This window comes from Dreissena polymorpha, chromosome 6 (genome assembly GCF_020536995.1).
Source record: "Dreissena polymorpha isolate Duluth1 chromosome 6, UMN_Dpol_1.0, whole genome shotgun sequence".
NCBI lineage: Eukaryota > Metazoa > Mollusca > Bivalvia > Myida > Dreissenidae > Dreissena > Dreissena polymorpha.
The window spans coordinates 201,001-215,009 of record NC_068360.1 but is presented as its reverse complement, the minus strand read 5'-3'; the positions used below and the strand labels follow the sequence as shown (position 1 = coordinate 215,009).

General features: G+C 35.8%; 1 protein-coding gene across 2 annotated transcripts in view; it reads right to left on the bottom strand.

The window, feature by feature from the left end:
• The window catches only part of LOC127833327 (reelin-like), a 50,589-nt gene that overhangs the window by 3,879 nt on the left and 32,701 nt on the right, over positions 1-14,009 (bottom strand). For both annotated transcript variants that reach the window (XM_052358504.1, XM_052358505.1), the window contains exons 8-14: positions 9,219-9,446; positions 7,142-7,330; positions 5,704-5,974; positions 5,211-5,351; positions 3,174-3,351; positions 2,143-2,342; positions 437-513 (exon numbers count right to left, since the gene is read on the bottom strand). In XM_052358504.1, coding sequence (XP_052214464.1) covers positions 437-513; positions 2,143-2,342; positions 3,174-3,351; positions 5,211-5,351; positions 5,704-5,974; positions 7,142-7,330; positions 9,219-9,446 — 1,284 coding nt within the window. The remainder of the gene's footprint in view (positions 1-436; positions 514-2,142; positions 2,343-3,173; positions 3,352-5,210; positions 5,352-5,703; positions 5,975-7,141; positions 7,331-9,218; positions 9,447-14,009) is intronic.

The following is a 14,009-nucleotide window of genomic DNA, read 5'->3' as shown; positions in this document are numbered from 1 at the left end:
TGCCTAGATAGGAGTTTTGTTTAGAAGACACTTCCTTCACACACAAAAAGTCAAAATTTCTATAAAAGTGGAAAGTGTGGTCCTTGATAATTTTTTGCCGACTGCACAGGCTTATCTGGGACAATACTTTACGCATGTGCATTTAATCACGGATTTCCAAACATGGAGCTTAATTTTATATTATTGGAAATAATAATAAAATTTAATACATGCTAAAGTGTACATTTGGTTAAATTTTCATAAGGTAAAGTAATTATCTTATTTGCATGAATTCTAACATAATTAGAAGAATATAACTGTGTGTTTTGTTTCACAACAACTTAATATAATGTCCTGGCCAAACTGTTAAGTATCCATCTGCAAAAAACGATATACAATTTTAAGAAAATTCTCAATGTAATGTACACGGTAAGATTTGTTTTTTAAGTTTGTATACCTGGTCTGTGAGGCTGCCAGAATCGCAGTCTAGTGGAGTTGTATCGGGCATCCATGGGTAACTCAATACTGAAGAACCTACAGAGTAAAGTAAAGCAATCTGATATTGTATGGCTAGTTAATTAACTTACTATATTTAAAAATAAAACAAATGCACCTTTTCTTCTTTTCATGTTCAAATATGAATTAAAAAATAAAACAAGACATGAACCCATGAGGTATGGATGCCCTCACATTCCACATATCTACAAACATTCTATATATGTTAAATCAAGCTGTATTGGCAAAATGTGATTGTTAACCTCTAAGTGTGACAGTGATCTATGAGGTAATGAGACAGATGATAAATGCCACACTCAGTCTCCTCATGGTGGTCATTTGTGGTAAGTCAATTTAAATTGCACGAGGAATGACAAAGTTACAGTGCCTACAAGCTGTTTCTTTGCAACATTTGACCTTGAAGTGTGACCTTGACTTGACATGCATTCTACTCACGGTGGTCATTTTTGTAAGATATTGTAAAATTGCATGATGAATGACAAAGTAAACAAGAGATGTGTTTGTCGGAAACACAATGCCCCCTACTGCACCGCTTTGAAGCCATATATTTGACCTTGAAGGATGACCTTGACCTTTCACCACTCAAAATGTGCAGCTCAATGAAATACACATGCATGCCAAATATCAAGTTACTATCTTCAATAATGCAAAAGTTATTGCAAAACTTTAACCTTGTTATTGCAAAACTTTAACCAAGGTTAAAGTTTTGGGACACACAAATACAATGACAGACAGACAAAGAAGCCAAAAACAATATACCCTCTCTTCTTCGAAGAAGGGGGCATAAAAATCTGCACAAGATAGACCAAATTTGAGTTCAGAATTCTAAGTGTGACCTTGGCATTTAAGGTAGGGAGACGATTGTTGCGTGAAATGTGTCTTCTTATGATGGTTTGCATTTATGCAAAGTTATGTTAAAATTAAAATCTATCAATGTTTGGCTAAAAATGACTTAGTAAGCTGTTTTATGGCCAAATTTGACCTTTAACATTTTTTTCTAGAATGGTACGTAGCTAGCTCACTTAAAGGGACTGTCAACCAGATTGACGAAAAAAGAAAAGTTTTAAAATACCGTCGTGATATTTTAATCAATATAAACTTATAATTGTAAAAAATACTAGTATATGACATTACTTGAAAAAGTTGTTAAGTTTTCATATTTTCAGTATATTCAGTAATACAATTTTACTGGGTATGTCTACCAGGTGTCTTTCAGGTAACAATCAGTTAACTATAAATAAAGCAAGTAGATTGATGGTCATGTGGTAAACCCATGTATGCAAATTGTGCATGCATAGTGAATTGTATATATTTTATATATAAAATTATCAATCTATGTGCGTTGTTTAAAGTGCGTATTTCGTTATATCACCTATTTTCGTGATGTACTTTCGATTTCACATCGTAAAATTACCGAATATACTAAAAATATGAACTTTTTTCAAGTAATGTAATATACCAGTCGTGATATTTTAATCAATATAAACTAATAATTGTAAAGAAATTCAGTATTTCAGAACTTTTCTGTTTTCGTCAATCTTGTTTACAGTCCCTTTAAATACCAAAACCACCATTCATTATTGTCAATATGCAATGACAGAACTATGCAAAACTTTGCAGTTTTGTTTAAAAACAACCTCAGTTTACCTTGCTATGGTGTCATTCCTGTAGTGCAGCTCTTTGAGAAGTTTCCACGTAATCCCTCCATTTGTGGAGAACTGGAGCAGCACACTGTCCTTCCTAGGCCACTCCATCTTGGATCCATTGCATCCAAACAGGAAGTAGAATTCTACCGAGGTCAGCATCGTGGTGTCAAGGTCTCGAGTGACTGCCATGCGGAGTTGATCCTTGAAAGGTCAGTAAATTATAAATAGCCAAAACTGGCTTGTCTGTACATGTTGGAATATATACATGAAGAAATGATAATATTAAGGTCTACAACACAAATGCCAATGAGTTTTTTTACAGTGTCCAGATTTGGCCTTAATACTATAACAATTATGATGTGTATGACCATACATAATAAACAAGCATACAGCAACACTAATATTCGTGACATAATTTCTAAAATTCTTTAAAATAAGGAAGGTTGTTGTTGGCTGAATTTACACAAATTTATCTTACCACACAATATCTGTTATTCTGAAAGTGACTCATGTTAATGACAAAATTGCAGTCTATAGTGTGTTTATATGTTTTGACATTCTTCAAACTTTGATTTTTTCCAGCTTATGAAAAGCCCTTAATTTAGTATGTATTTTATTATTTGACTTTCCAACAATATCTAATGTTTTATGCAAAAAAAAAGTTGAAAAATCTCCATATGTATAGAAATCCCTCAAGGTTGAATTGAGTAGGTAACACATTATAAAGTGCATATTCATAATTATATTTCCTAATAAAAACATAACAAAGACATATTGGTTACTTGAAAGACCAACAATTAACACACCAAACAGCAAACTAATCCCACTTAGGTTGGCATGTTCAAGTGGATATGATGTCAGCCTCGAAACCAAGAGGTCATGGGTTTCATCCCCACTGTGAAAGTTTTCTTAAGATCACCCCAAAAAACTTATAGTACTGGATCTACCCAAAAATTCTACTAGAAAGAGTTTCAAATAGCCTTTGGCTTTTGATGCAATCGAGCTTAAATAAATAGGTTAAACTAAACTAACCCCACTGAAGGTCAGAGCATTGCCACTGATGAGTGTCCCACAAATATTTGAAGTCTCAGCATTATACACTTCCAACCAATTGTCAGTTTTTGGTTTGTCACGAATAAAATCATCCCTCAGCATCATGGGTAGGGGTCTGGATGCCACACAGTATTCTCCAGCATAGCCATCATCACACCTAGAGAGCATCAAAAAGCAACATGGGAAGGGGTCTTGAGGCCGCTAAGAATTATTCCACATAGGAATGGGCCCACGTAGAGAGGATTCAACACTCAACCATGCTTAGTTTCTAATGTATATGGCTATATGCATATGTGTTTAGTGTCGACCCGGATCATCCTGTGCAATCTACACAGGCTAATCAGGGATGAAACTTTCCACCTTGACTGGATATTTGTTAAGAAGAGACTTCCTTTAAATGGAAAATTCAATAAATGTGCCAAGTGTCATCACTGATTATCCTGCGCAGGCTGCACAGGCTAATCTGGGACAACACTATACATACTTAAATTAAGACCAGTTTTCCATGAGAATGGCTCCTGTGCAAATGTTATGTTTACTAGACTGAAGTCAACCGTACTAGATAATATAATATATGCAGGGCTCAGCCAACAGAGAACTGGTTTCTGTTCATCATTAAATCAACTCTTCACTTATTTTATTCCCTTCATTACACCATGCCCATCATCATTATGATTAATCAAAAACAACTCAAATTTGGCATTTTAGGGAAAAAATTGAACAAATATAAACAAACACACTTTAGTGTAAACGTTGTGTTTTTATTATATTTAACTGAATTTAATTAATATATTATTGGTAAATTTCTGACTCAAAGTAAATCTTAAAAGGAGTAGAAGTCACTTCCTCTTCACGTAATTAGAGGTAGAAGTTAATTTGTCCAGGGAGAAGTTATCTCCCATGACTCCCTCACAGCTGAGCCCTGTTATGCTAATAATTGATAATAAATGCTAGAAAGATTTGGGATGCTAACAAGTCTTCTTTGGAAATACAATTGCAAAATGTATGCGTAACATATTTACAATACATACTTAAATGCAACTAAATTTCAATTACTTATGTAAGTCCAATAATATATATGCCATTTAGTAAACTGTCCGAAAACTATTTCCAGAAAAAAAAATTGAATAAAGATACAACTTAGAGAGAAATAATCTAAAACCGTCGACAAGTACCATAATGAAATACAGAAGACTGAGACACCAGTGCACCACAAAAGTCAAAATGTACAATGAATTAAGTATTTAAAATGTGCCTTAGTTAATTTGCACATAACTCTGCACAGAATATCACAACATGCACACAAATTATGTCTTGCACTTCTACATAGCATACACAACACATTTATAAAGTTTTATGTTGGTAGAAAGAAAACTTAGAAACAAGTTTGTGGCACAAATTTTACATGTGCACAGTACTACATGTGCACAGTGACAGACCAACATGTACAGCATGATATACAAACAAGTGAAGCATGGCAGAGCATCAGACAGACTGACTGCATGATTCTTGCATACCCCCACAAACTAATTTCCTTCTTAGATTTTACATAATTATGAAAATGGAATGGGCACATGCATACACTGTAACATGTTAACTACTCACACAAAGGTCCCTTGGTTACAGTTACCTTGTAAAGTTCTCACATAAAGGTCCTTGGTTACAGTAACCATGTCAACTAATCACACACATATCCCTTGGTTACAGTAACTATATCAACTACTCAAACACAGGTCCCTTGGTAACAGTAACTATGTCAACTACTCACACACAGATTCCTTGATTACAGACACCATGTCAACTACTCACACACACATGTCCCTTGGTTACAGTAACCATTACAACTACTCACACACGGGTCCTTGGATACATTAAGTATGTCAACTACTGACACCCAGGTCCCTTAGTTACAGTAACCATGTCAACTTCTCACACACAGGTCCCTTGGTTACAGCAACCATGACAACTACTCACACGCAGTTCCCCTAGTTACAGGTTACCATGTCAACTACTCACACACAGGTCCCTTTGTTACAGTAACCGTGCCCAGAACACAGCCAAGGGCAACCATCACCCAGGTACACGTTATCCAGGGCCCAAATGTTACCACTGGGCGTCTGACTGTGTTGTTGCCAGCGGAAACGGGTAGCAGGGGATCTGAAAACACAGGGAAAGTGATCCTGCGTTGTTATAAATTTTATGTTTTATTATGATGTTGTGATTCCAAAACAAACCTTCAGTTTTTGGCATGTTGCCAACAGAAACAAGTTGCACGAGATCTGAGACGGCAATAGAAATTATTTAGGCATAAATATTATTTTTCAGGTGACAGATGTTACAAATGATTCCAAAAACAAACATTCAGTTGAAAGTCAGCAAATAGTAAAAAAAAGTTACAATAAATGATCACATTAAAATATATAGAACCACTTTTGAATAACAATTTCCCCATAAACTATTACTATTTTTTAAAATAAAAAATACCTTTTAGTAAGATAACTATGCTTACACTGCCCCCTGGGGAAGATTCACGGATATTCTGGTCCAATTCTGATGCTGGTCGGACATGTAGTCGCTCTTAAGGTGATAACCATCGCACTCGTAACTGGGCGGGGCACATTCTGATGTGACCGTCTGCCAGTCCCTGCCCATGTTGGTAGAGTACTCAAGCATAACGCCATATAGCGTGTCATACAGGGAGTCACAGCCCATGGCGATGTCAAACTGCAGGAACGTTGAAGGTGTCACATGGTAGTCCCAGGTCTCTGCATAACGCTTGCCTATGGTTATAAATAATTTAACTGAATGAAAATATGAATTTGTATAAAAAACATTGTTTTAAAAATAGTTTGATCTAACTTGAAACTATGAGCATGGAACATCATAGAATATTATTATCCAATTTGCTCTACTACCATAGAAACTGTTTCACTAAGCTCCCATACATGAGTAATAACTTGTGCATGCAACTGATAGCGAATAGTTTACAAGGGCCTATGGAAAACGTGTCATGATGTCTGACACATATGTTATAAAGGGTTATTCACAAGTACTATACATAAAACTTTGCATTGCTTTAATATTTGAAAAAAATAAATATTAAATACCTTTTTCTCCAAAAACGAATCTTTGAAAAAAGATTTATAACTATCCTGTTGTCAGTTGTTTTTTCAAATAATTATTTTAAATTAACATAATGAAATAAAAGGCTAAAGCTTATAAATTTGAAAAAACTAGAATTGTGTCACAGACACTAATGCCCTTTCAACACATGATTGGACATTGACCAATCCCCTATATATTGTATAGAGGTCAAAAAGACAATAGTTCCTCCAAAATCAGAACTTTTACAGTTATCTCAGGATCCAGAAAAAAACACCATTTTCAGCACTATTTCTAGTCTATTTGTTGCCAAAGCAATCACAATTTTTGACCTAGTAACACAATGAAATGAAGTGCATAATGTCCGCATTGCCATCTATCCATGTTGCAAGTTTCATGACAAAATATTCAGAACTTTAAAAGTTAGCGCAGGATCCAGAAAAAAACCCATTTTCCCCACTATTTCTAGTCTATTTGTTGCCATAGCAACCACAATTTTTGACGTAGGAACAAAATGAAATGACGTGCATAATGTCCATATTGCCATCTATCCATGTTGCAAGTTTCATGAAAAAATATTCAGAACTTTTTAAGTTATCGCAGGATCCAGAAAAGTGTGATGGACGGACGGACAGACGGACAGAGACAAAACCATAAGTCCTCTCTGGTTAAACCGGTTGGGGACTAACAAACACACAAAACAAGCAGACGTTTGGTGCAACTAACATATGCCTCCTTCAGGAATAAAAGTTAAAATTTTTAAAATATCATAAACAAAAATGAGTCTTTTGATGTAATATTAATGTCACATTATAAATATTCACAAACAGATTTTTGTCACATACTATCCCTGTTGCAGAATGCCTCGCACTGGTCACTGGTGTAGAAATTATTGCTGTTGTTGTTACACGTTCCGTCAGGGACCTCTACGCATTCCCCACTGGCCGCATTGTAGTAGAAGAATGTGCCACAGTCGGCAACACGAGCCTCATTGTCACATGGCTGAACCAGGGGCAAGGTGCACATGTCCTCATCTGGAATACAACATCACAGCTATCCTGATTATGGCTTGTCTTTATTAAACTGAGTACTGATCTAGATAATTGTTCAAAATGATTATAACAATATTAAATCTTTTCTTTATGCCAAAACTTTACCGTCATGATCAGTATTGGGACAAGGAGGCCCTAGAGTCAAGCAAATCTGCTAATTGAGACCATGAAACCCAAATGCCTCTCCAGCTTTATTGCATAGTGAAAGCTCTGCTGGGTTCTGCTATTACACGTATTTATTTGCAAGATGAATAACTTACCATAATGGAAATGATTCAAAGAAAATATTTGTTCTATAAGCTCTATCATCACACATTTTGTGTATCTCCAGCTTTTTCAAATCCATATAAGAAAGGTATCCATTTAATTTTGGTACTATTTTTCTTACAAAATGTTATAAATAAATAATTTTGCTAACAAGAACTTGTCTTCACATTAATAATTAATAATAATAATAATTTTATACATGTATGCTTCACTATACATTGTATGTTTCACTATACATAAGTATATTACACAGCAGTTAAATGGCAGATATGCTTTTAGTAAGACATTGTAAATCAATCATCATGGCCAATGCATAATTATTAAACTAGTTTTAGGTCTCTTATTTTTAATCTAACTCACAGCAGATTTGACCAAATCCCATAAAGAACCAAACAAATAATGAAGCCCTGACATTACATTTAAATCATATTCACAGCAGATATGACAAAATCCCCGAAAAACCCAAACAAATATTCAAGTCGCGATGTCAATCATATTTACAACAGATATTACCAAATCCCATAAAGAAGATAATAAGAACAAATTAAATACAGCGAACAAAATAAGAATAAAACAAGAGCATAACTGGTGCAGTTTTGAATAATTGAAAGCTTGACAGAATTTTTTGTTCTAGAGGTCACAGTGACCTTGACCTTTGACCTAGTGACCCCAAAATAGGTGTAGCGTGTAGAACTCATCAAGATGCATCTACATATGAATTTTCAAAGTTGTAGGTTGAAGCACTTTCATTTTAGAGCTAATGTTCAAAACTTTAACAAACCTTGACACGGACGGCGGACAGGATGAGCTGGCAATGACAATACCTCGGGTTTTCTCCAAAAACAGCCGAGCTAATAAATTAAAGTCCTGACGTCACATTTCAATCATATTCACAGCTGCTAAGACCAATCCCATACAGAACCAAGCAAATATGAGCCAAGTTCAGCTAAAACTGGGCTTATTCATGAAATTAATGTGTTGTCCCAGATAACTCTGTGCAGTCTTCACAGGCTTATCAGGGACTATCATTTCTGCCTAGACTGATTTTCGTTTAAGAGACTTTCTTTAAACGAAAAAATCCATTAATCCATAAATGCGGAAAGTGTTGATGAGCCTGCTGTGGACTGGGACAACAAGTTATGCAGATGCATTGAGCCAAATTTACACAAAATGAAGTTTCATAATCCTAGGAGTATGCGTTCTTGAGTAATCATCCGGAAACCATTTTACTATTTCGGGTCACCATGACCTTGACCTTTGACCTCAAAATGGATAGGGGTCATCTGCGAGTCATGATCAATCTACCTATGAAGTTTAATGATCCTAGGTGTATGCGTTCTTGAGTTATCATCCGGAAACCATTTTACTATTTCGGGTCACCGTGACCTTGACCTATGACCTAGTGACCTCAAAATCAATAGGGGTCATCTGCGAGTCATGATCAATGTACCTATTAAGTTTCATGATCCTAGGCCCAAGCGTTCTTGAGTTATCATCCGGAAACCACCTGGCGGACGGACCGACAGACCGACCGACATGTGCAAAGCAATATACCCCCTCTTCTTAGAAGGGGGACATAACAATGCAAATATTTAAGTTCAACCTCTTGCTGCAGGGGTCGGAGCAAGGGTAAGCGGTAGCGGCCTGGCAGTCACAGGTATAACCTCGTTCAGGCATGTTGCTAAGCACTCATGCTCAGTCGCAAAATTGTTGCGGTTTCCCTGGCAACCGTCATATCTTAAGGTCCTGCGGTTTCTTATGTCAGGATCGTAGAACCAGCGAAGGTAGTTGCCTCGACATTGGCCGTTCTCACTGGGTAGGCGACAATCCTCTGCGGAATATGAAAAGAAATACATTGAATGTGTTATAACTAGGGATGGCAACGGTTATTCGGTTAACCGATTACTGTGAAACCATTTATTTTCGACAGCACAAAATTTCGTCATTTTTATAAAAATGACGATTTCGTCAGCACTTAAATTCGCCGATTTGTGATTTTGAATTTTAAAAAAATGCGTCAGTCAATATCCGATTTGTGTGTAATACATATTCGCGATCAATCGCAGTTGCGAAAAATCGTGGTACGAATGCGGGAACACACTTGAGAATCACTGCAGGAGGTGGGGCCTGTTTGTCACATGCCAATTAACTAGTCTTTTGTTATCAAAGGACAGTAATGGACCCTCTTAATGTATGCCATTCACACGTTCATTGCTATGATTAGCGGACAAGTGGGATCGAATAACCGTTAACGAGTGTTTGTAACAACGAAGCCAATTGCCAATTAGTCTTATTCTATTATTGTTGTGCAAGCAAATCAAACTAGTCACTTTTGTTTATTTTCTTGGGTATGTGTTCTAGTTGGTATGATTTTTATTAAAATGCTGTCAATAAAGTTTTAAAACTGTTTGTGTTATACGAAATAGGTTCCAGATTGTTAAGTGTTTTTTTTCAAATAAAATGCTTTTTTATTCTGATATAAACATTAAAATTATAAACTCTATGTGTGTGTTTGTTCTTAAAAAGTAAACTACCGGTATATAAATCAATAATGTCAATAATTTAAAAATAACTAAATTGATACATATAAAATAGTAATAAGTGTGGTTAAACGCAAACAATAAAACAACAAACAGCAATTAAAATATTCTTTATTAATTTGTGATAAAAACGCATGTTGATCACACATCGTCATCTTTTATTTGGTTTATTGTCTTTCATCGGCTTTCGCTGCGTGATGGCTAATATGCAACACCCCTGAAAAACACAATGCACCTATTGGGTAATAAAGTTATAAACAATTAGCGCTAATTCATTATCATTCTACATAAACGAACTCAACGCATTCGATACAGCTGTACTGCACACGCGTTTTAAAGACGTGTAACGTGTCAGTTAAGTACCTTGTGTAATCTACATCCCTTTGTGTCAAAACCGGATTAATCTTGATTACGAAACAGCAGTGAATGTGTGCATGGATTATGTTGGAATTTAATTCCTCATGTCTACGGTAAAGTTTTAAAATATTATTCAACTTAGTGTTTATTTTTGTTCAAACATAGAGCATGATTGTTCGTTAGGATCTTAAATTCGCCGATCGGTCGACTGACGAAATTTATGAAAATTAATGCCTGACGATTAATAATGGTTTCACAGTATCCGGTTCTTAAGGAGTTACAAAATTAATATTCAGTTACTCTTGCAGAAAACACAGGTTTTGGTTGAACGCAATAAATCAATAAATGCTCAAATCGTTAGTTTTGTGTTCCTTCATTTCACTGTATTGGCTAATCCGCTAATCTATCGCAAATTATCGGCAATTACCACCCGGTGATGCTCCCCTGTGGATCAAACGCGATTAGAGTTGTAAACCATCGGGTGCAGCGAATTAATGAGCAGGCACACAAGCAATTAGCACCTACTCTGCGGTGTATATTTGTTTAGCACTTTACATTCTATTGTGTTTCAATTATTCACATGATGATAAATTTAAATTATAAACCAACCACTTAGGCTTGTCTATAAGCACATTTGACTGCAACATGACCTATTTTTAGCTCCGCTGTTTTCAGAGAAAACACGAGGTATTGTCATATCCGGCTCGTCGAGTCTGTCGTAGTGTCCGTCTTCGTGTCATCTGCCATCCGCGGCGTGCTAAAACCCTGACATTTTGTCAAGGTTTTGAACATTGGCTCTAAAATCAAAGAGCTTCCACCTACAACGTTTAAACTTAAACTTCATATGTAGCTGCACCTTGATCAGTTCTACACGCCACACCTATTTTTTGGTCACGATGTCACAGGTCTCTGAAAACAGCTGAGCTACAAATGCACCCGCAGCCGAAGGTGGCACCCGTTATGCGGTGCTCTTGTTTATAAATATTAAATCAACATGAATATCCAGTATAAGGTCGGTCCAACTTGTTCAGATATCACGTATTTAAACAAGAGCACCGCATAATGGGTGCCACACTCTGCTGCGAAAGCTTGTCAGAAATTTTTCTTTTCTTTTAGAGGTCACAGTGACCTTTGACCTATTGACCCAAAATTGGGTGTGGCTTGGATAACGCATCAAGGTGCATCTACATATGAAGTTTCAAAGTTGTAGGTGGAAGCACTTTAATTTTAGAGACTATGTTCAAATTTTATATTAGAGGTCACAGTGACCTTGACCTTTGACCTAGTGACCCAAAAATGGGTGTGGCGTGTAGAACTCATCAAGGTGCATCTACATATGAAGTTTCAAAGTTGTAGGTGGAAGCACTTGGACTTTAGAGCCTATGTTTAAGTTTTAAATTAAAGGTCACAGTGACCTTGACCTTTGACCTAGTGACCCAAAAATGGGTGTGGCGTGTAGAACTCATCAAGGTGCATCTACATATGAAGTTTCAAAGTTGTAGGTGGAAGCACTTTGATTTTAGAGCCAATGTTAAGGTTTTAGCACGACGCCTACGGCGGACGGCGAACGAGCTGGCTATGACAATACCTTGGATTTTCTTCGAAAACAGCCGAATTAAAAATGACTTCCGGAAATGACTAAGTATAAGATTCAAAATGTAATAATATTTATTAAGAATTTGAATTCCCAATTTAAAGGACCAAAAAAATTTGTTAAGTATTTAATTGATAAAATGGTTAAAGTAATTAGGTTACAAGACAATCAACAAGACAGAATATATTTGCATATACATGGAATTGTTTATAAACGCCTACTTTTTTTCTGATGATTCTTTTCATTTATGTGGTACGACAGTCGGTTTACCGGTTAACCGCTCGAATTTCCAAACAGATTAACTGGTTACAGATTTGCTTCGGTTTACCATCTCTTGTTATTACGCAATCTTTTGGATAAAGATCTGAATTTGTTTAAGGTTTTAGCGCACTCTCACTTTTTTGGAAAATATATTTAGGTATGCAATATTTTTTAATTACAAGAGGGCCATGATGGCTCTGAATCGCTCACCTGACTAACCTTGCCACATCAACTTAAATTCTATCAGCCCATATACAATCCCAAGCCAGATTTCATTAATTAATACATTCTGACAAAATTTCATTAAGACATGATGAAAACTGTGACCTCTCATCTACACAAGGTTTTATTAGCATTGGCCTTATGACCTAATTTTTGACCCCAGATGACCCATATACGATCAGGGCTCCCCCTGGCCCAAAAATTTCTATTGCCAACATTTTAGCCAAATGTAATTTTTTGTAGACAAATTTTAGAAACTGTAGCAAAAGTTTAAGCAAAGCATTAGGAACCACCTGTTGTAAGTATAGGCTAAGGGGTGTAAAAGAAGAAACTACAAAACAAAGCTTTAATATGTTTATTACTATAATCATCATGTGTGCATAACAAAAAAAATCAGTTTACAACAAACCATTTATAGAAGTACATACGTCATAACTCAAGCACATGTTCATAAAATAAGCATATGATAAATTTACATTACATGAACACATAATATCCTGAACATACATTTTAGCAGAAGGCCATAATCCACATCATGTGTGCATAACAAAAAAAACAACAGTACAACAAAACATTTATAGATATACACACATCATAACTCAAGCACATGTTCATATAATAAGCACATGATAAATTAACATTATATGAGCACATGATATCCTGAACATACATTTTAGCAGAAGGCCATAATCCGCCTCAACTTCAATCCAGCCCAAATCTTGAAAGCTTTGAAATCAAACTTTTCCATTGGTGGGCTGTCTATGGACAAAATCAACAAGTTCTCCAAGTTTTAAATTTTAATAAAATTTCTGAGAGATGTTGAATGTCAATTCCCTTTCTACCAAGCAAATTAACTACATTCTCATATATGCTCTCTGCATTTGCTCTTTGAAGTTCAGCCAATCCAAACTCATCAGTTTCCAAATTTTGCTTCACTGAAATGTCTGTACTCTCATCGATCATGATACTGTACTTGCATGATGTCTGCATCTTATGGAGAAGATCACTCCTCAGAACGTCTGCCATACAGTTTTGAAATTGCGACACACTGGAGCTGTGTTCATATGACGTGTGGCTGTCAACTCGAAGGTCATTGAGCTGGGTTGCACCCTGAAAATATATTAATACAAATTTGCATCCTGAAAATATAATTTATGATTTGAAGTATATTTTGCTCAATATTTGTAGCAAACTTAAACATAATCAAATTTTATCAATCACTTTAAAACAAATCAAATTTGTTTTAAAGATGTTCTATTTATTTTTTTACCTGCAAGACGCACAATATGTTCAGGTCTGGAACCAGCGATGATGCAAGAGTATGTTGTGCAGCGAAGTACAAATTAGTCATAGCAGACACTACAGCCGCATTTGTCAATTGTCATTGATATTTTCAGACTTCAAGCTTGTGACGCCTCTT